The 14,268-nt window shown below is 39.5% G+C and overlaps 1 protein-coding gene across 1 annotated transcript; it reads right to left on the reverse strand.

The window, feature by feature from the left end:
• Positions 1 to 9,258: 9,258 nt before the first annotated feature.
• Positions 9,259 to 13,085, reverse strand: fbp1b (fructose-1,6-bisphosphatase 1b). The gene is made up of 8 exons (XM_007548839.2): positions 12,850 to 13,085; positions 12,281 to 12,443; positions 12,101 to 12,193; positions 10,337 to 10,477; positions 10,083 to 10,220; positions 9,848 to 9,967; positions 9,552 to 9,741; positions 9,259 to 9,453 (listed from the first exon to the last, which is right to left on the reverse strand). The coding sequence occupies exons 1-7, from the start codon at positions 13,017 to 13,019 to the stop codon at positions 9,553 to 9,555; spliced, it is 1,014 nt and encodes a 337-aa protein (XP_007548901.1). The 5' UTR covers positions 13,020 to 13,085; the 3' UTR covers positions 9,259 to 9,453; position 9,552.
• Between the last annotated feature and the right edge of the window lie 1,183 nt (positions 13,086 to 14,268).

Genomic DNA, 14,268 nt, shown 5'->3' on the forward strand with positions numbered 1-14,268 from the left:
AGATAGATAGATAGATAGATAGATAGATAGATAGATAGAAAACTTGGTAACTCTGACTTTTCCCTTTTCATTATTTGCTGTCTTCAGCCTAAATGAGTCAAATTTGCATTTATAGGAACAAAAACAATTATTTCTACCTAATGTGAACGTTGTTGCATATTCAATGGTGGACTATGGTAAGTTGGTGACACAGCAATGTAATAAACGTCATTGTTGCAGATTTCATGAGAGCTTGGAGGAGGGGGGGGCGGGTTGTGTCTTTCTAAAACCGTTTCCTTTACTGCCCATTTTGAACAAGCGAAAACACGCAGAAGCGCCTCCAGGATTTGCTGAAGGGTATTTCCTCCGTCTCAAATAGAGCTCCAACCCCGAGGATTTGTGAAAAGAACAACCAAGGGATGCTGTGTGAACAATCTCCCAGGTTAGCGGCGCTGCAGGTGAAGCCTGCTTGGACCGGTTTGGGTCCTGAGGCCGACAGCAGCAGGACGGAGCACAAGAAACAAACCCCGTCCAGTGATTCGCAAAGAGCCTTTTTCTTCTGACCCTGTCACATCACCAAACTTTTACTTCAAAAGATCCGGCAGCTCTCAGGGGTCTCTGGACCCCAAATACCAATTAGAGAGATTAGAGAGGAGTCAAAACAAGAGCCGAGGAGTTTTACTAACCTTACCGTCCAAACCCCCCTCCCTCCCTCTCCTCTCTCTGCCTCATCCAGCTGGCATTCCTTTACAACAAAGTTACTTCAGACTTCATTTAAAACATCAAAGTTGAAAATCGTGAAGGCCTAAATGTCGAAACGGTCGAGCGTTTCTGCTCACTGTTAAAAGCTTGGCCTCAAATCTCTGCTTTTGAGAGAGACTTTCACTATGATCCAGAAAGAAAGAAAGAAAGAAAGAAAGAAAGAAAGAAAGAAAGAAAGAAAGAAAGAAAGAAAGAAAGAAGAAAAAACTGAACACACCCGGCCTTAACATACGTACATTTTACTTTTAAGGCTAAGTTTATAAAGCACAGCAGAGCCCAAATCCCTCTAGTGTTGGACGGCAGCCAAACAAGAACAACAGCCAGATTGAGTGGAGCCAGCGGCTCTAATGGAGCGCTCCCTGTAACTGTACCTCTTAGACCAGTTCTCATTTACATTCTTCACTTCTACACCACCCATTTACAAATTGTTCCAATTTTAGAGAGAGGGGGGGGGGACTAGTGCACCCTCACTCCTTTTTTTCCCTATGCATTTCAAAGTAATAGTTAGATCCATGTGGTTGTTCACGGCGACTCGCTCTCGATGGCGTTTCCAGAAATGGAATGCGGTTCCCCAGAGTTAGATTTTGTAAATACTTATAGAGAGACAGACGTGCTCTTCAGTTCGTCTCCACCGCTGTCAGATGTCATTATACACAAAGCTGCCCTGCCAGAACAATGCGCTGAGCTTTGTATTAAACAGCCTCCAAAGCCTGGAAACAGGCAGAGGGAGAGGAGGGGTGGGGGGCGAGAAGGCAGTAATAAAGAGCTGCCAGGAATTTCCCTTTTTTTTTTTTGCAGACTTTTTTATTTATTTTTTTTGTTTTCTTCATTTTATTTTGGCAATCGAAACTGTTCACGTGTCAGTTTTACTCCGTCAGTGAGAAGGAAAGTTGTTGATGGGAAATTTTCTGGAAAAAAAAAAAAGAACCTTTAACCTTTTGTTCTTCTGCGCAGGTACAGAAACAATTACCAGAGCGTCATCGTCTGCATGTGTACCGGGTGCTTAGCGCTCAGAGAAATGCTTCCAGTGACAGATTGCAACATGTGGTTCAAAGCTTTGAAAACCAGGTTTTTTTTTGGGGGGGGGAGGATTTTATGACAGTTGCACGAACAAACATTTTAGCAGCACATGATGTCATTTTTTGTTGCAGTAATTGACAGCAGCTCTTCACCAGTTTTGCATTCTACGTTACTGTTTTATCCCTAAATTCGTTATGTTAGTTTTATCCCGAAGAACTCTGCCTCATAATGACAATGTTTTTAGCAGTTTTTGCCTCTGGCATCAATTACAGAAAACCTGCTAAGTCCAGCGGTAGGGGGCGCTATAGGGCTTGCGGCCTATCGTGTTTCTGAGTTTAAAAAAAAGTTTAATGTTGACAGACATAAAATCAGTAAACAATGCTTAGCCTGGTAGGGGTGCAAGTAAAGCCTGGCAGGCCGCCAGGCTTATATAGTGTACTGGGGGGGAAACCCTGCTAAACTAGCTTGCTATGCCATTTTTGGGAGCATTTCCCATCATTCTTCTCTCCAGATCTTCTCAATTTCATGGAAGACTGGATGAGCAGCGTTGGTAGACAAATATTTTTAGTTCTTTCCAAAAATGTTCAGTTGCATTGGTCCAATAATTGACATTGACAGATTGCTTCTGAAGCCGCTCTTTTGTCGTCTTGGTTGTGTCATTTTCATTTCGGAAGCTGGTTTGTACCCAGTTGTTTCAAGCGGTAGATACTGCGTGTCTCAAATGAGGGCATCCAGTTCAAAAAGGACATTTTCCACTTGCTGGAAGGTTTTCCTGAAGCTTTGGTCTGAGTTTAGAAACCCTCCTGAGCTTGTTAATAATTTACAGCGAGGGCACAAAGTGGCACAAATGTCTGAACTAATCTATCCACGTCTCACTTGTTCAGCTCAGTTTATTCACTCAATTAAACAAATCCCACGGTAAACTTACAACACACCGCGGTAAGTCGCTGTTTGTCATGTTTAAGTTTAAACTTTGGACACTTCGCCACGGCTCTCACCGAAGCAGCCCACTTTTCTATCAAGCAGTTCAGCTTCCAGCACAATCCATGTCTTTACCACACTAGAGATGTTTGATTGTGATAAACAGGTTCTGAGTCTTTGAGGATCCCCTTTGCAACGGAAAACAACTTTTACTTTGATAAACTGGATATAAGGAGAGAATGGGAATAAAATGCTTTCTTTTTCCTCAACTTGTTTTCAGAAGCTCTAAATAATATGAAATATTTTTCTTCTGGTCGTCACTAATTTGAGTGGTTAATGGCGGCGGATGAAGGAAAAGTGCAGTAGAGTCTGCTCAACCTGCAGCAATAAAACATGTCTGTGCTGTTCAGACGCGCTCAACGACACTGGATGTTTTATGATAAGATAACAGCTGGCGTGTTCCTCCAAATGTATGTTCACAGTGTGACAGATAATGAGTAATCCCACCGAGTCTGAGGGTACAGAAGGAGGGAAGCTGCAGCAGCGCTGAAGAAGCAGGACCTCAAACGCAGACGGTAATTTTAGTTTCGTTTGAAACATGAACTCTCCTCGTCAGACACTTATCCTTTCAAGAAGAAATGACTGCTCAGGGACGGATATGTCACCGCATGCATGTCAACACAGAGAAGCCTTTGTTCACAGCTCGGAGAAAGAAAATTACCGCCCAACATCCCAGAGCCGAACAGAAAGAGGGGGCAGTATATGTTTCAGGGCTTCTCGTGATTTGTAAGCGCTTTAATCAGAAACAGGCCTAATCAAGCTGCTCTAATTTTTTTGTTGTTGTTTGTTTCTGTTGCTCTTTTCGCTTACAAGTCGTTTTGTGACTTGTAAAACTAAGAGCGGTTCTTCCGGGGAAATGGATATGGCTGCTGCGAACATTAAAACATCTTAGCCTGGACGGGAACCAGAAGAACTAAAACGAATACTGTGGACAAGTTGAACAAGATCCTGTTTAGGTTTAGCTTCGCTCAGAAACTAGCAGCAACTCATATTAGCTTTTTTCTGAAAAGCAAACAGAAATATTGGACCAGAGTTCGCAAATGTTTCTGTTTGGGAATCGCGTTTTCATGACTTTGTGTTTTCATTTGAAGAAAAAAACGGAACGACATTATTTCTTTCACAAGATGAGATGTGCCTGAATCGCAACAGCTTCTAATAAAGAAAAGCAAAACCGAACCAAGAAACTCATCCATATGTTCTGTTTTATCCCAATAACAAATAAAGACAAACAAAAGGACTCGCGTATATTATTTTTTGAGCATTTCTGTCTATTTTAAATATGTGCTTCATCTTTTGTACTGGCTTACGTTTTTAATTTTCCGTTCTAACACTAACGAATAGGTTTACAGCAGATTTAGGGGTCCAACGTCGCACCAAGAAGTTTTAGTATCTTTTCAAGATTTACATTATCATTGCAGATTTTTGCTTTTGTATTTTTTGCTTTGTCGTTCAAATGACACAAATTTGGTTTTATCCAAGTTTGATAAGTTCATTCGTATCAAAATGTTTATTTATTTAATGTCTCTCCTCGGTGGTCGCCTCCAAAACCAGATGCAAATCCATCCCAGAACAAAAAAAGCAAACAGTCGTAATCGTCCAACAAAACAAATGTGAATTCATTTGATGCTCAATGATTTACATCTTAAACACTTTCAGGCCTAAAGCTGAGCTGTGAGGAACCCCTCACACCGTATACCTGAGGCTCAGCGTTGACTCATTTGTCTGTTAGTCAGCATCTCCACATGCAGATGGATCGCTGTATGATGCTTTCCCTGATATTTTCCAGAGTAACACTACTTGGCATTTTAAATAGGAAATATGTGTTACCAAAAAAAACAAAAAAAACAACACCGTGCAGCAGACATGTTCAAAAAGGACGGTGCCGTAAGTAATTCACAAAACTCATTACTCAGAGTGTTGACCCCGATACAACACTCTTTAAAAAGAAAAAAAGAAATCCAACCATAAATAAGTAAAACATATCGAAGAGCATCATTTGATATCCCATATTTTAGTTGACATGGGAGAAGCCTGTAGTTTAATGGCTAGCCTGTCTTCAGAGATGGTAACCACATATATGCATTTATCCAAACATGTGCTGCCTCAGGCCAAAGCTCTGGCTGCGACAGGGACAGCGAGTCTCAGAGCTGAAGTTCATGCTGGCAGGCAGTGGGCGGCAGTTTGGGGAGATAAATATGTTTTTTTTTAAAGGGCATGGGAAAGGAAAGGAAAAGAGTTACTAAAACTGAATTAGTTCAATTTTGACAATGAAGTCAACAGAAACAGAAAATTGACAACTTGGAGCTTGAAAGTGTAGCTTAAAAAAAAATCATTTTCGTATAAAAAGAAACATACAGTCTCAGCTTTTCATTTCTTGCTGAATCCCAGTCTTCAAGAAAACATTCAAATGTCATCTCACGTTGAGTTTTTTCATGATAAAGGTCATGTGGGAGCAGGAAACCGCTCTACATATTCTCAGTGCAAGACAGATTTACGTCCAGATTTTTGGACGCGCGTGGAGATTTAACGTAAGCATTTCGAAATATTTGAAATTCCTTCTCAGTCGGATCAAACAAATCCACCAGTTTGGGTTCAAGTATGAGACACTGACATCACGCTGCATTCAAACATGGATTGTCTTTTGTCAAAATACTTAATAGGATCGTGTCTTTTTTTTTTCCCGATTTTCTCGTTTCCCCGATGTATTTTTCTGCCATAAAGACGAGTTATGTGACAACAGGTACAGACGTGGATACTTTCTGGCTGAAAGGTTACGGAAATATTTAGATTAGCAGTTAGCTCGGCGTCTGGGTGGTCCGGGAGGACCAGAGTTTACGTCTTAGTCAAATAAAAGGTTTCAGGGTCTGTGTTGTGTCACGGTGCGGCTCTGTCAAACAAAAGAAAACCAGATCTAAAATGCAGAATCATAACGTTCGCTTCAGATGAGTAACTTAAGAAAACAGAGTTATTGACACGAGAGCTAGGCGGGTTTCTGAAGAGGCCGCAGAGAACGAATGTTTAGGTGAAAATTAGTCAGCGCTGCTCTTTCCAACCAGACAAAGAGATACAGAAAGCAGCGTGCGTTCTTCATCGTAAAGAGCTAAAGTTCAGTAGGTTTGGATGGAGAGCGTCAGAAGCAGAAGTTTTCAAAAACTTGCCACAAATTCTCAATTGGATTTCATTTTCGACTTTGACTAGGTCAGAGAAACTTCGCTCAAAAGGTCGTCATCTCAGGACTTGTGAAGCATTGCCTTCACAGCATGATGCTGCCACTACTGTCTGGTTTACATGCAGGAAAAAAAAAGTTCAGTTTTGGTTTTGTTTGACCCTTAGTGTTTCATGAGATTAGATCAGGTCACTATTTTGTTGCCTGACATGGATTTGAACTTTTTTTTTTCTGATCTGTCTGCTGTCCATTTTCATGTGTTTCTTCAGTAATTTCCTCTAACAAACCTCTGAGGCATTCATTACAAAAAAAAATAGATGAGATTTAAAAGTTGACTTTTCACTAATCAGTCACCCCAGTGACTATGAAGGTTTTTATTTTGTAAAACCTTGTGAATGTCTTTGCATCACTTCCCTTTAAACCACAGTTGTTTTTTCCCCCCACTTTGCAATGAGGACTTCCTGTGGTAGTTCATTACAAATCCCAGCAAAAGACTCTGAAGGCTCAAACATTGCAAAATGAGGGAAAAGATTAGTCTTTGTAAATATTTAGAAAGGACGAGCTTTTGGAAGGGTCAGAACACTGAGCAGCGTCTAAAGTCGCGTGCTTTGTTTTAGAACATTGTCGTTTTGTTGGTTCCTACTTGCAGACATATTATATTTTGGCATCATCACTACTGAGTGTCAAGTAACAAAAAAAAAGAGAGAGAGAGAGAGAGAGAGAAGAACGGTGGTATTGGCTGCTGGTGTTGCAGAGGGACGCCGTCAGCCTTGCAGACACGGCACAGACGCTCCGCCGTTGCGCTCTCCATCAGAGTGTAAAGCAAACAGAGCCTGTTGGGACACGGGCTGAGCATCAGTCAGACAGTATGGGAATACGAAGTGAAATGACAGGTACTGACATGACGCTGACCGGGGCCAGTGTTGCTTTGGCGAGATTCACCGGGAAATTTGCAATTACAGTAAAGTTATTGCACACAAAGCTACCAGAAAACTCCAAAGAAAATAATGAAATAAGATGCTAACAGCTGAAACACTGGCCAACTCGAGTCTTGGTTTAAATATTGTGACGGTGACTCTTGGTGATTTTGTTGTGCTGTTTGTTGATTGTTTGGTGTTCTCAACGTAATTGGTTATTGCATTATGTTCCCAGTCGTGTAATTCACTTTGAACTGTTGCTGAAATGTTCTGTTCAAACAAACCCGACTCGACGTTTTTATAGACGCATCTATATTCAAACCAGATACTTTCTCTTATACATAAAGAAAAAAAAACATATTTTTCTCATTATCCAACAGTAAATGAGACTGAGCTGTTTTCTGTTTCGGTCAGTACGGCTGAAGTTATTTCAACTAAAGTTTTACTGAGTTAAATGACGTCATTTTTTGTTTTTCTTTTACATGCAGTTAAATCACTTGACTCTTCAGACTTAAAAAAATGACAAGCCATCAATTTGTGGTCATTTCTTCATATGGGATGTCCTAATGTTTACACTTGATCATATGTAAATAATTGGTTTATATTTAGTAAAAGCCCTATTGGAGTTGAAGTCTAAATCAAGGCTTTAGATTTACTTCATTTTTCCCCCCAAAAAAACACAATCAGGTGATTATTCTTCATGCTCCGTGACATAAAAGCACACGCAAGCAGGCCACAGTCAGTAGCAAGGGAAAAGCAAACTTGTCTTTCGCTTCTCTTGTAAATATAAATATTGACTCCACACCCTATAATCATACAGAGTCTGAGGGAAATTGAAATAAACAAGGGTGTCTGAAATGTCAGTGTCAGTCCGTGTGTGTGTGTGTGTGTGTGCGTGTGCGTGTGTGCGTCTCCTGGGCGATGCAGCTCCAAAGCGCTGACACTGACAAAGATGATTGAAAAAAAGAAATAAAAAAATGGAAGTGGCTTCGTTTTCAATGGAAGGGGGCAGAGGGAGGGAAAAAAAAAAGGACTTCTTTCACTGGAGCTGCATTAATTATTCTGTAGTCTGCGTGTCTCCATAAACACATGGTTCTTTCAGAGCTGTGCAGCTTCCTGTCTCCAATTAACAGTGGACATGTATGTTCAACTGACAAACTCCCACATGAGTCATTCTGCTTAATGTCACCAGAGGAATAAAAAGAAGGATTAGGTTGTTTTTGCATTTCGGTGTAATTTCCAGTCATTAATGTGTTTTATGTGGAAAAAACCTATCAGATGGATTTTTTTTTTTCCCCCTATTTTTGGAAGCTAAAAGTGCAGCATGCTGCACAGCAAAGTCTGCATCTGCAGGCTTTGTTGTTCTGCACTCCATAAATCAGCTCGATTGATTAAAGGGGTCTTTTGAGTCAACACTGAGTTTTGTGTTGTTGTTTATCCGGGTAGGTCTTTTATGACTCATCATCGGTCTCATGGCAACGGCTCGGAAATGTTTTTATTTTCAAGAGCTCATCGGGCTCTGTTTCTAGTTTCTCAAAGTCATTAGTGGTGGGAAGTGTGAAGCTGGAAATATATATATATATATATATATATATATATATATATATATATATATATATATATAATCTAGAACTCATGCCACAGAAATGTAAAACTTTAGTTTGAAAAATAAAAACATTAAGGTTTTTTGGTATTTATGTAGATTATCTCATGTCAGAATTTTGATTCATCTGCACAAATTGTTCTATATCTGCCATTAGAGTGATGAGATGTAGTTCAGATGTTAGTTTTTAATGAAGAAAAAAGAAGATAAACAAAGAAAACAAATTTGTTGTCGTAGCATAAATAAGTGTTCTACTATTTTGTAATGTTCAAGATATTCACAAAAAAAAGTTTTTTTGATTTTGAGTTATGAAAAACAATATGACTGACATCTCCAAATACTACCTATCCATCACCGGACTCTTTCCCCACAGGCAAAAAGTGAGGTATATCATACATATTTTTATACAAATTTCATACAAATTGCATTTTTTGCTGCAAGAATTTTGTGAGACCATATTTATTTTACATCATAGCACAACAACAGGTTTATGTCGGAGAAAATTAGTGTTCACTTCTGTGGAGAGGAGCAGATCTTTCCCTGTGACGATCACCAAACCACGTTTTCAAGTACCTGTTGTTTTTTTCTTGTTTTTTTTTTTTTTACGGTATGTAAACATGCATTAACATTTGTTTTTCCCTCAACAAAAATCTGAGTGTTCTCAAACATACAGTGACTTACAGGCGTATTCTTACAGCTTGAATTTTTTCACATTTATTCACAGTACAACTACAAATTTGAATGTATTCTGTTAGGACGGATTGAAGGGACTGTAAACGGATAACTTGTCGTTACACAACGTTCAGTACAAAGAAGCTACGCATAGGAAACTCGGTGATACGTGATTGTTTTATTTAAAAAATACAGGGTAGCTTTTCTGAGAACAGCAAACTGCAACACCAGAGGGAAGGGTTTGGTTTCTTTATCAGTGCAGCCCAGTGATTGGGTAATAACAAAACAGATGTTTTGCATCTTGGTTGTTTTTTTTATCAGCCTTGACATGAGTTACGACCACTGGAGGGAACCTGACAAAGAACAGAGAGGCAAAGAAATTTGAGCAACGTGACGGTGTTCTCGTTGATGTCTGCTCTGTGGTTTTATGAGTTAGTAAAGGAGTGAGTACCTCATTTGTTATGCTTCTTGTAGATGGAAAGATACTCTTCCACATCGTCGGGGGATCCCAAGACGACAGGGACTCTCTGGTGGATGTTGGTGGGCTGGATGTCCAGAACGTTCTCTGACCCAGTGGTGGCCTTGCCTCCTGCCTGCTCCATGATGAAGGCCATGGGGTTGCATTCATACAGCAGCCTCAGCTGACCGAACAAGACGAGACGATTGGTTTTGCTTGGGTTTTTAAATAGATTTAACAAGGATTACCCGAAGAAGATTGTTTTGCTGTCATAGTCTCTGATTCCTCACCTTGCCCTTTGGACTCTTGACGTTGGCAGGGTATAAGAAGATCCCGCCGTACACCAGCGTTCGATGAACATCTGCCACCATCGAGCCAATATATCTGCTGCCGTACGGTGCAGAACTGTCCTGGATACAAGATTCACAGAGTTCAAACTTTGTATACGTTACAAATATAAATATATCTCATCGGTTTATGATTACCAGAGTCTCATTGGGTGTGCTGTGCTTGCATTGGCTTTACCTCTGGGTGTTTCTTCTTGTGAAGGTACTCCGTCACGTCCGGATAAAAATGCTGTGCATACCCTTCGTTCAAACTGTAGATTTTACCCTTCTTCTTGATCTTCACGTCTCGGTCTACCAAAATGAACTCGCCGATTGCCTGGAGAGAAGCATTGTTAAAAATAACGTTTTAGCGTTGGATGCAATCGTCCAATCTTTGTCCAAGCCGGAGGAAGTTGAGGAACAGCAAGGAAGTGGTAAAATCTCCGGTCTTACGGGGTCCAGCATGAAGCCGTTCACGCCCTGCCCAGTGGAGATGACCATCATGGTGGCGCTGCCGTACAGAGCGTAACCAGCTGCTACGATGTTTCTGCCGGGCTGCAGGGCGTCTTGTTCACATGGCTCGCCAGCTGTGGTCTGTGGAAAATGGGGGGTAATTTTCAGAAAATGGAGCCGAGACATGGGAAAACCAACACAACTTAGTGAACACATTTGTTGTTCTGGACATTTCTGCAAGTTTTGGCTTTCGTTTCATTTTTCCGAGGAAAATTTCAAAGGCTGACGGGATGTAAAATCATTAGTTTCAAATTAGGTAAAGTCAAGCCTCATTCCTATAAACTGAAGGCTCCGTCAACCTTGTGTGTAAAATTGCCACAGTTACGTTGCTGTTATGTACTTCATTTAATTCTGTTTTTTAATTACCTGTTAAGTCAAAACATAGATCTGTGAAACAACACATCAAACCCAAATTAATCGAGTTTCAGGTTCGAAAATCAGTGGAATTAGCTAAGTAACATCCTCCATGACACTGTTAGTTAGCGCTACAAAGTAATAACAACATATTTATCTGCATTTTGTGCTCTTAGGATATCTATAATTGTTAATCAGGACCATAAACAGACATAAGAGTTAGAAAAGCATGTGAACCGTTTTGTTCCTGGGGCTATAAATGGACTTTATATGAAAATTTACCGCATAATGAACAAGAAAAAAAGAACATAAAATCTGTTTAAATGACCATTTGTTTTTGTTTTCATCCAGCTTCAGTTATTTTTCTTTTTTATTTGACTCATAAACTCTACAAGGCAACAAGTGGGTCACTACTGTTAATGAAATGACACAGCACAAGGCTATGAAGTCCTAAACTGAATTGTTTAACATTCCCATAACATCATATACTCCCAAGAAATAGCAATATTCTACAGGTGAATGATGAAATCCATGTCACATGTAGGTGAAAAGACATCAATATCTTCAATGCATTCGTGTTTTTTTTTCTTATTTACATATGGTTTTCATTTTTTTTTTTTTACATATAAAAATCGGATAAGCGTTGCATGCATTTGTATTCTCTCCCCTTTTCTTTAATGGCCCTTAAAAATCCAGTTTGCCGTAAGAAGTCACTGAATTAGCAAGCAGTCTATTAGTGTTCACAAATGTTCTCCATCAAATCTCCGAGGCCTGGCTTCACAGAATGGTAACATTTATACCGAGATAAAATTACACACAGCAGGACTGCTGGACAAGATGACGTCTAAAGGCAATTAACTGCCTCTGATTTTATCAAGATGCGTCAGAGTAAGAGGGGTTGAATATAATAAATGCACGGCACAGTTTTTCAGTTGCAAAAAAAAAAAAATTCTAAATGAATAAGCAATATAATTTTCTTTTCGCCTCACAGTTGTGCACCAGTTTGTGTTGACCTGTCAGTTAAAAAATGCCAATGATCCTCACTGATGTTTGAGGTTGTAATATTTACTGTATGTCGATGGTTTTATAGTTCTTTGGGAAAGAATAACAGCAATAACTGAACTGTTTACCTTATTCTACCACAAGGAGGCGCTAGAAGACAACAAACAGTATATGGAGCGGTCCATGTGTTCGGGCTGTGTGCAAGCATCGATTGCTGTTTTTAGATGCAAGCGTGTCTAAAACATGTCTTTTAAAAAAGACCCGCAACTGCATTTTTTGTGCATCTTTTTGCAAACTATAACGACATAATGTATTTCAACGAATTTCTAATTAAACAGAGTCACTCACCTTTCTGTAGATGGCAAAGATTGTCCCAATGGAGACAAGACAGTCGATGTTGGAAGATCCATCCAGTGGGTCAAAGCAGACGATGTACTTTCCCTTCATAAAGACAGGAAAAACTGTTATTGTCATTATTAAGAGGAGGTAAAAGAAATTTTCTGACAAACATAATAACTGCACGCATACTCTCTTATCTGGCTCCACTATGATGGCTTTCTCATCTTCCTCCGAGACCAGGACGCAGGAGGTGAAGGACGACTTGATCATGTTGATCACCAGGTCGTTGGACAGGACGTCCAACTTCTTCACCTGGTCGCCCGTCACGTTGGTGCTTCCAGCGATCCCATATCTGCACACGGAGGAAATAGGCGTTATCTTTACAGCAATAGCTGAATTTTGATTGATTGATTTTTTGAGATGTAATGATGGAAACGAAGCAAAAACAAAAATATTCTGCAGTAACGAGTTAAGCTGGTCCATTATGTCCTCAACCTCTGGACTCAGTGGTTGTGTACAGCATGTTTAGAGTTTGAACTTGTCCCCTGACCAAAGGTACACCGCATGCTGATTTTCGTGTTGAACCTCCTATCAGGGAAAACTAAAACAATGTCTAAATATGCTCTCATATTGACTAAAATTGGTTCATTGGACAGATAACTGCAATTTATATTGCAAAACTGTAAGAGTTTATGAGAAATGAATGCACATTTTTGCAATACTTTATTGCTTTGAATAAAATATTGAGTGCTACTCACAGGTTAGCAATCCCAGCCTTCCTGACTGCAGAGGAAATAGCTTTGACAGCTGTGCAGATGGAGTTCAGGAGGGTTGTCAGCTCTCCCGTTCCTTGGGCCTTCCTGCCTTCCTCCAGTACAAACCTGGTGAGGGTCACCACGTTGGTGTCAAAAGCTCCTCTATCGGACATCCTGTTGGCTTCCTGGGACCTAATGCTGAAAGGAGCCGAGGAAAGAGTGTGTCCAGCGTTAAAAGTGGACTCTAGAGCAAAGATAGAAGATGTTAGAGGGGCGTGCAGATCTTCCAGCCAGTCACAGTGTTGATTTCGTCAACACTGTGACTGTGTGTCTGAAAGAGCAAAGTCCAAAGATAGTGGACGTGTTTTTTTGTTGTTGTTGTTTTTTTAAGCAGCTCTTGCAGATATTGAACAGTTAAAAAAGTGTTTTGCCAATATAGTATACATTTTGATTCAAACTATTTAAGCTGAAGTGATATGTTTTGACAGTAACTGAATGCATACCCACAGGCATCCCAAAGTCAGCACTTTTCTCAATCATCCTTGCAAACTGCTTAATGTTGCTTTTCACAGCATGATCCCAAAAAAGTCTAAAGTTCGAGGTGCATTTGAAGAATGGTTTCTCTGTGTGCAGATTATCGGCTTACTGAACCGTCTATTTGCAATGAATAGATAAAATGGAGCAAGAGTATGTCATTTGCATAGATCATAAGATTATTCATGTATAAGTCTTATCACAAAGCAGACTGGGAATCTGCTTCACAACACAAAACTTACATTGAACTTTGAACTTAAGACGACCTCAGAAACACTACCATGAGGTAATGAATGACTGGTCTTTTCAGGATCTAGTTGAAAGTGAATGTGTAGATGGGATTTTAATAAATTTAACAAGCAAAATAAATAAATGTAAATCAATCTTAAAAAAAAGAAAAATAAAAGCAGGATAAATTTTAAAGCTGGTAAAATTAGCAATTTGAAGAAAAAAACAAAACAAAACAAAAAACGCCATACTTAGATGCTAAAAACCTTCTATAGTTGTATTTCCAAAACTTGTCCACACGATGTCGCTGTTCATCGTGGAACGTAACTGTGCTACAGGTGAATAAATGGGGTGTAAATAAATAAAAAAATAATATTTATATGATATACTATATACTACTATAATTATTATAATTATTATTATTGCTGTTGTTGTTTATTTACTTGTTTACGCTGGGCACTTCAGTAAATTTCAATAATATTTAAAAGTCCTTTGAGTTTAGTCATTCAATTCACGAAAGGAAACACACCTTTATATATTAATTAGAGTCAGGCTGGTGCGTTCAAACTATTAATTTAAAAAAAAAATCGATCGTTTTCTTACAGCTAATAGAAACACATTCGTTTATTTTTACACAAATGAAAACTCTGCACCTTGATT

The sequence above is a fragment of the Poecilia formosa genome, unplaced genomic scaffold (genome assembly GCF_000485575.1).
Source record: "Poecilia formosa unplaced genomic scaffold, Poecilia_formosa-5.1.2 Scaffold28, whole genome shotgun sequence".
Classification (NCBI taxonomy): Eukaryota; Metazoa; Chordata; class Actinopteri; order Cyprinodontiformes; family Poeciliidae; genus Poecilia; species Poecilia formosa.

What these genes read in the sequence shown, in the direction of transcription:
- fbp1b (XM_007548839.2), bottom strand. Translation starts at nt 13,019, where the DNA reads ATGTCCGATAGAGGAGCTTTTGACACCAACGTGGTGACCCTCACCAGG. An exon ending in ACGGCTTCATGCTGGACCCC is followed by an intron (nt 10,221 to 10,336) that starts GTAAGACCGGAG and finishes GCTTCTCTCCAG; the next exon opens with GCAATCGGCGAGTTCATTTT. An exon ending in TCAAGAGTCCAAAGGGCAAG is followed by an intron (nt 9,742 to 9,847) that starts GTGAGGAATCAG and finishes TTGTTCGGTCAG; the next exon opens with CTGAGGCTGCTGTATGAATG.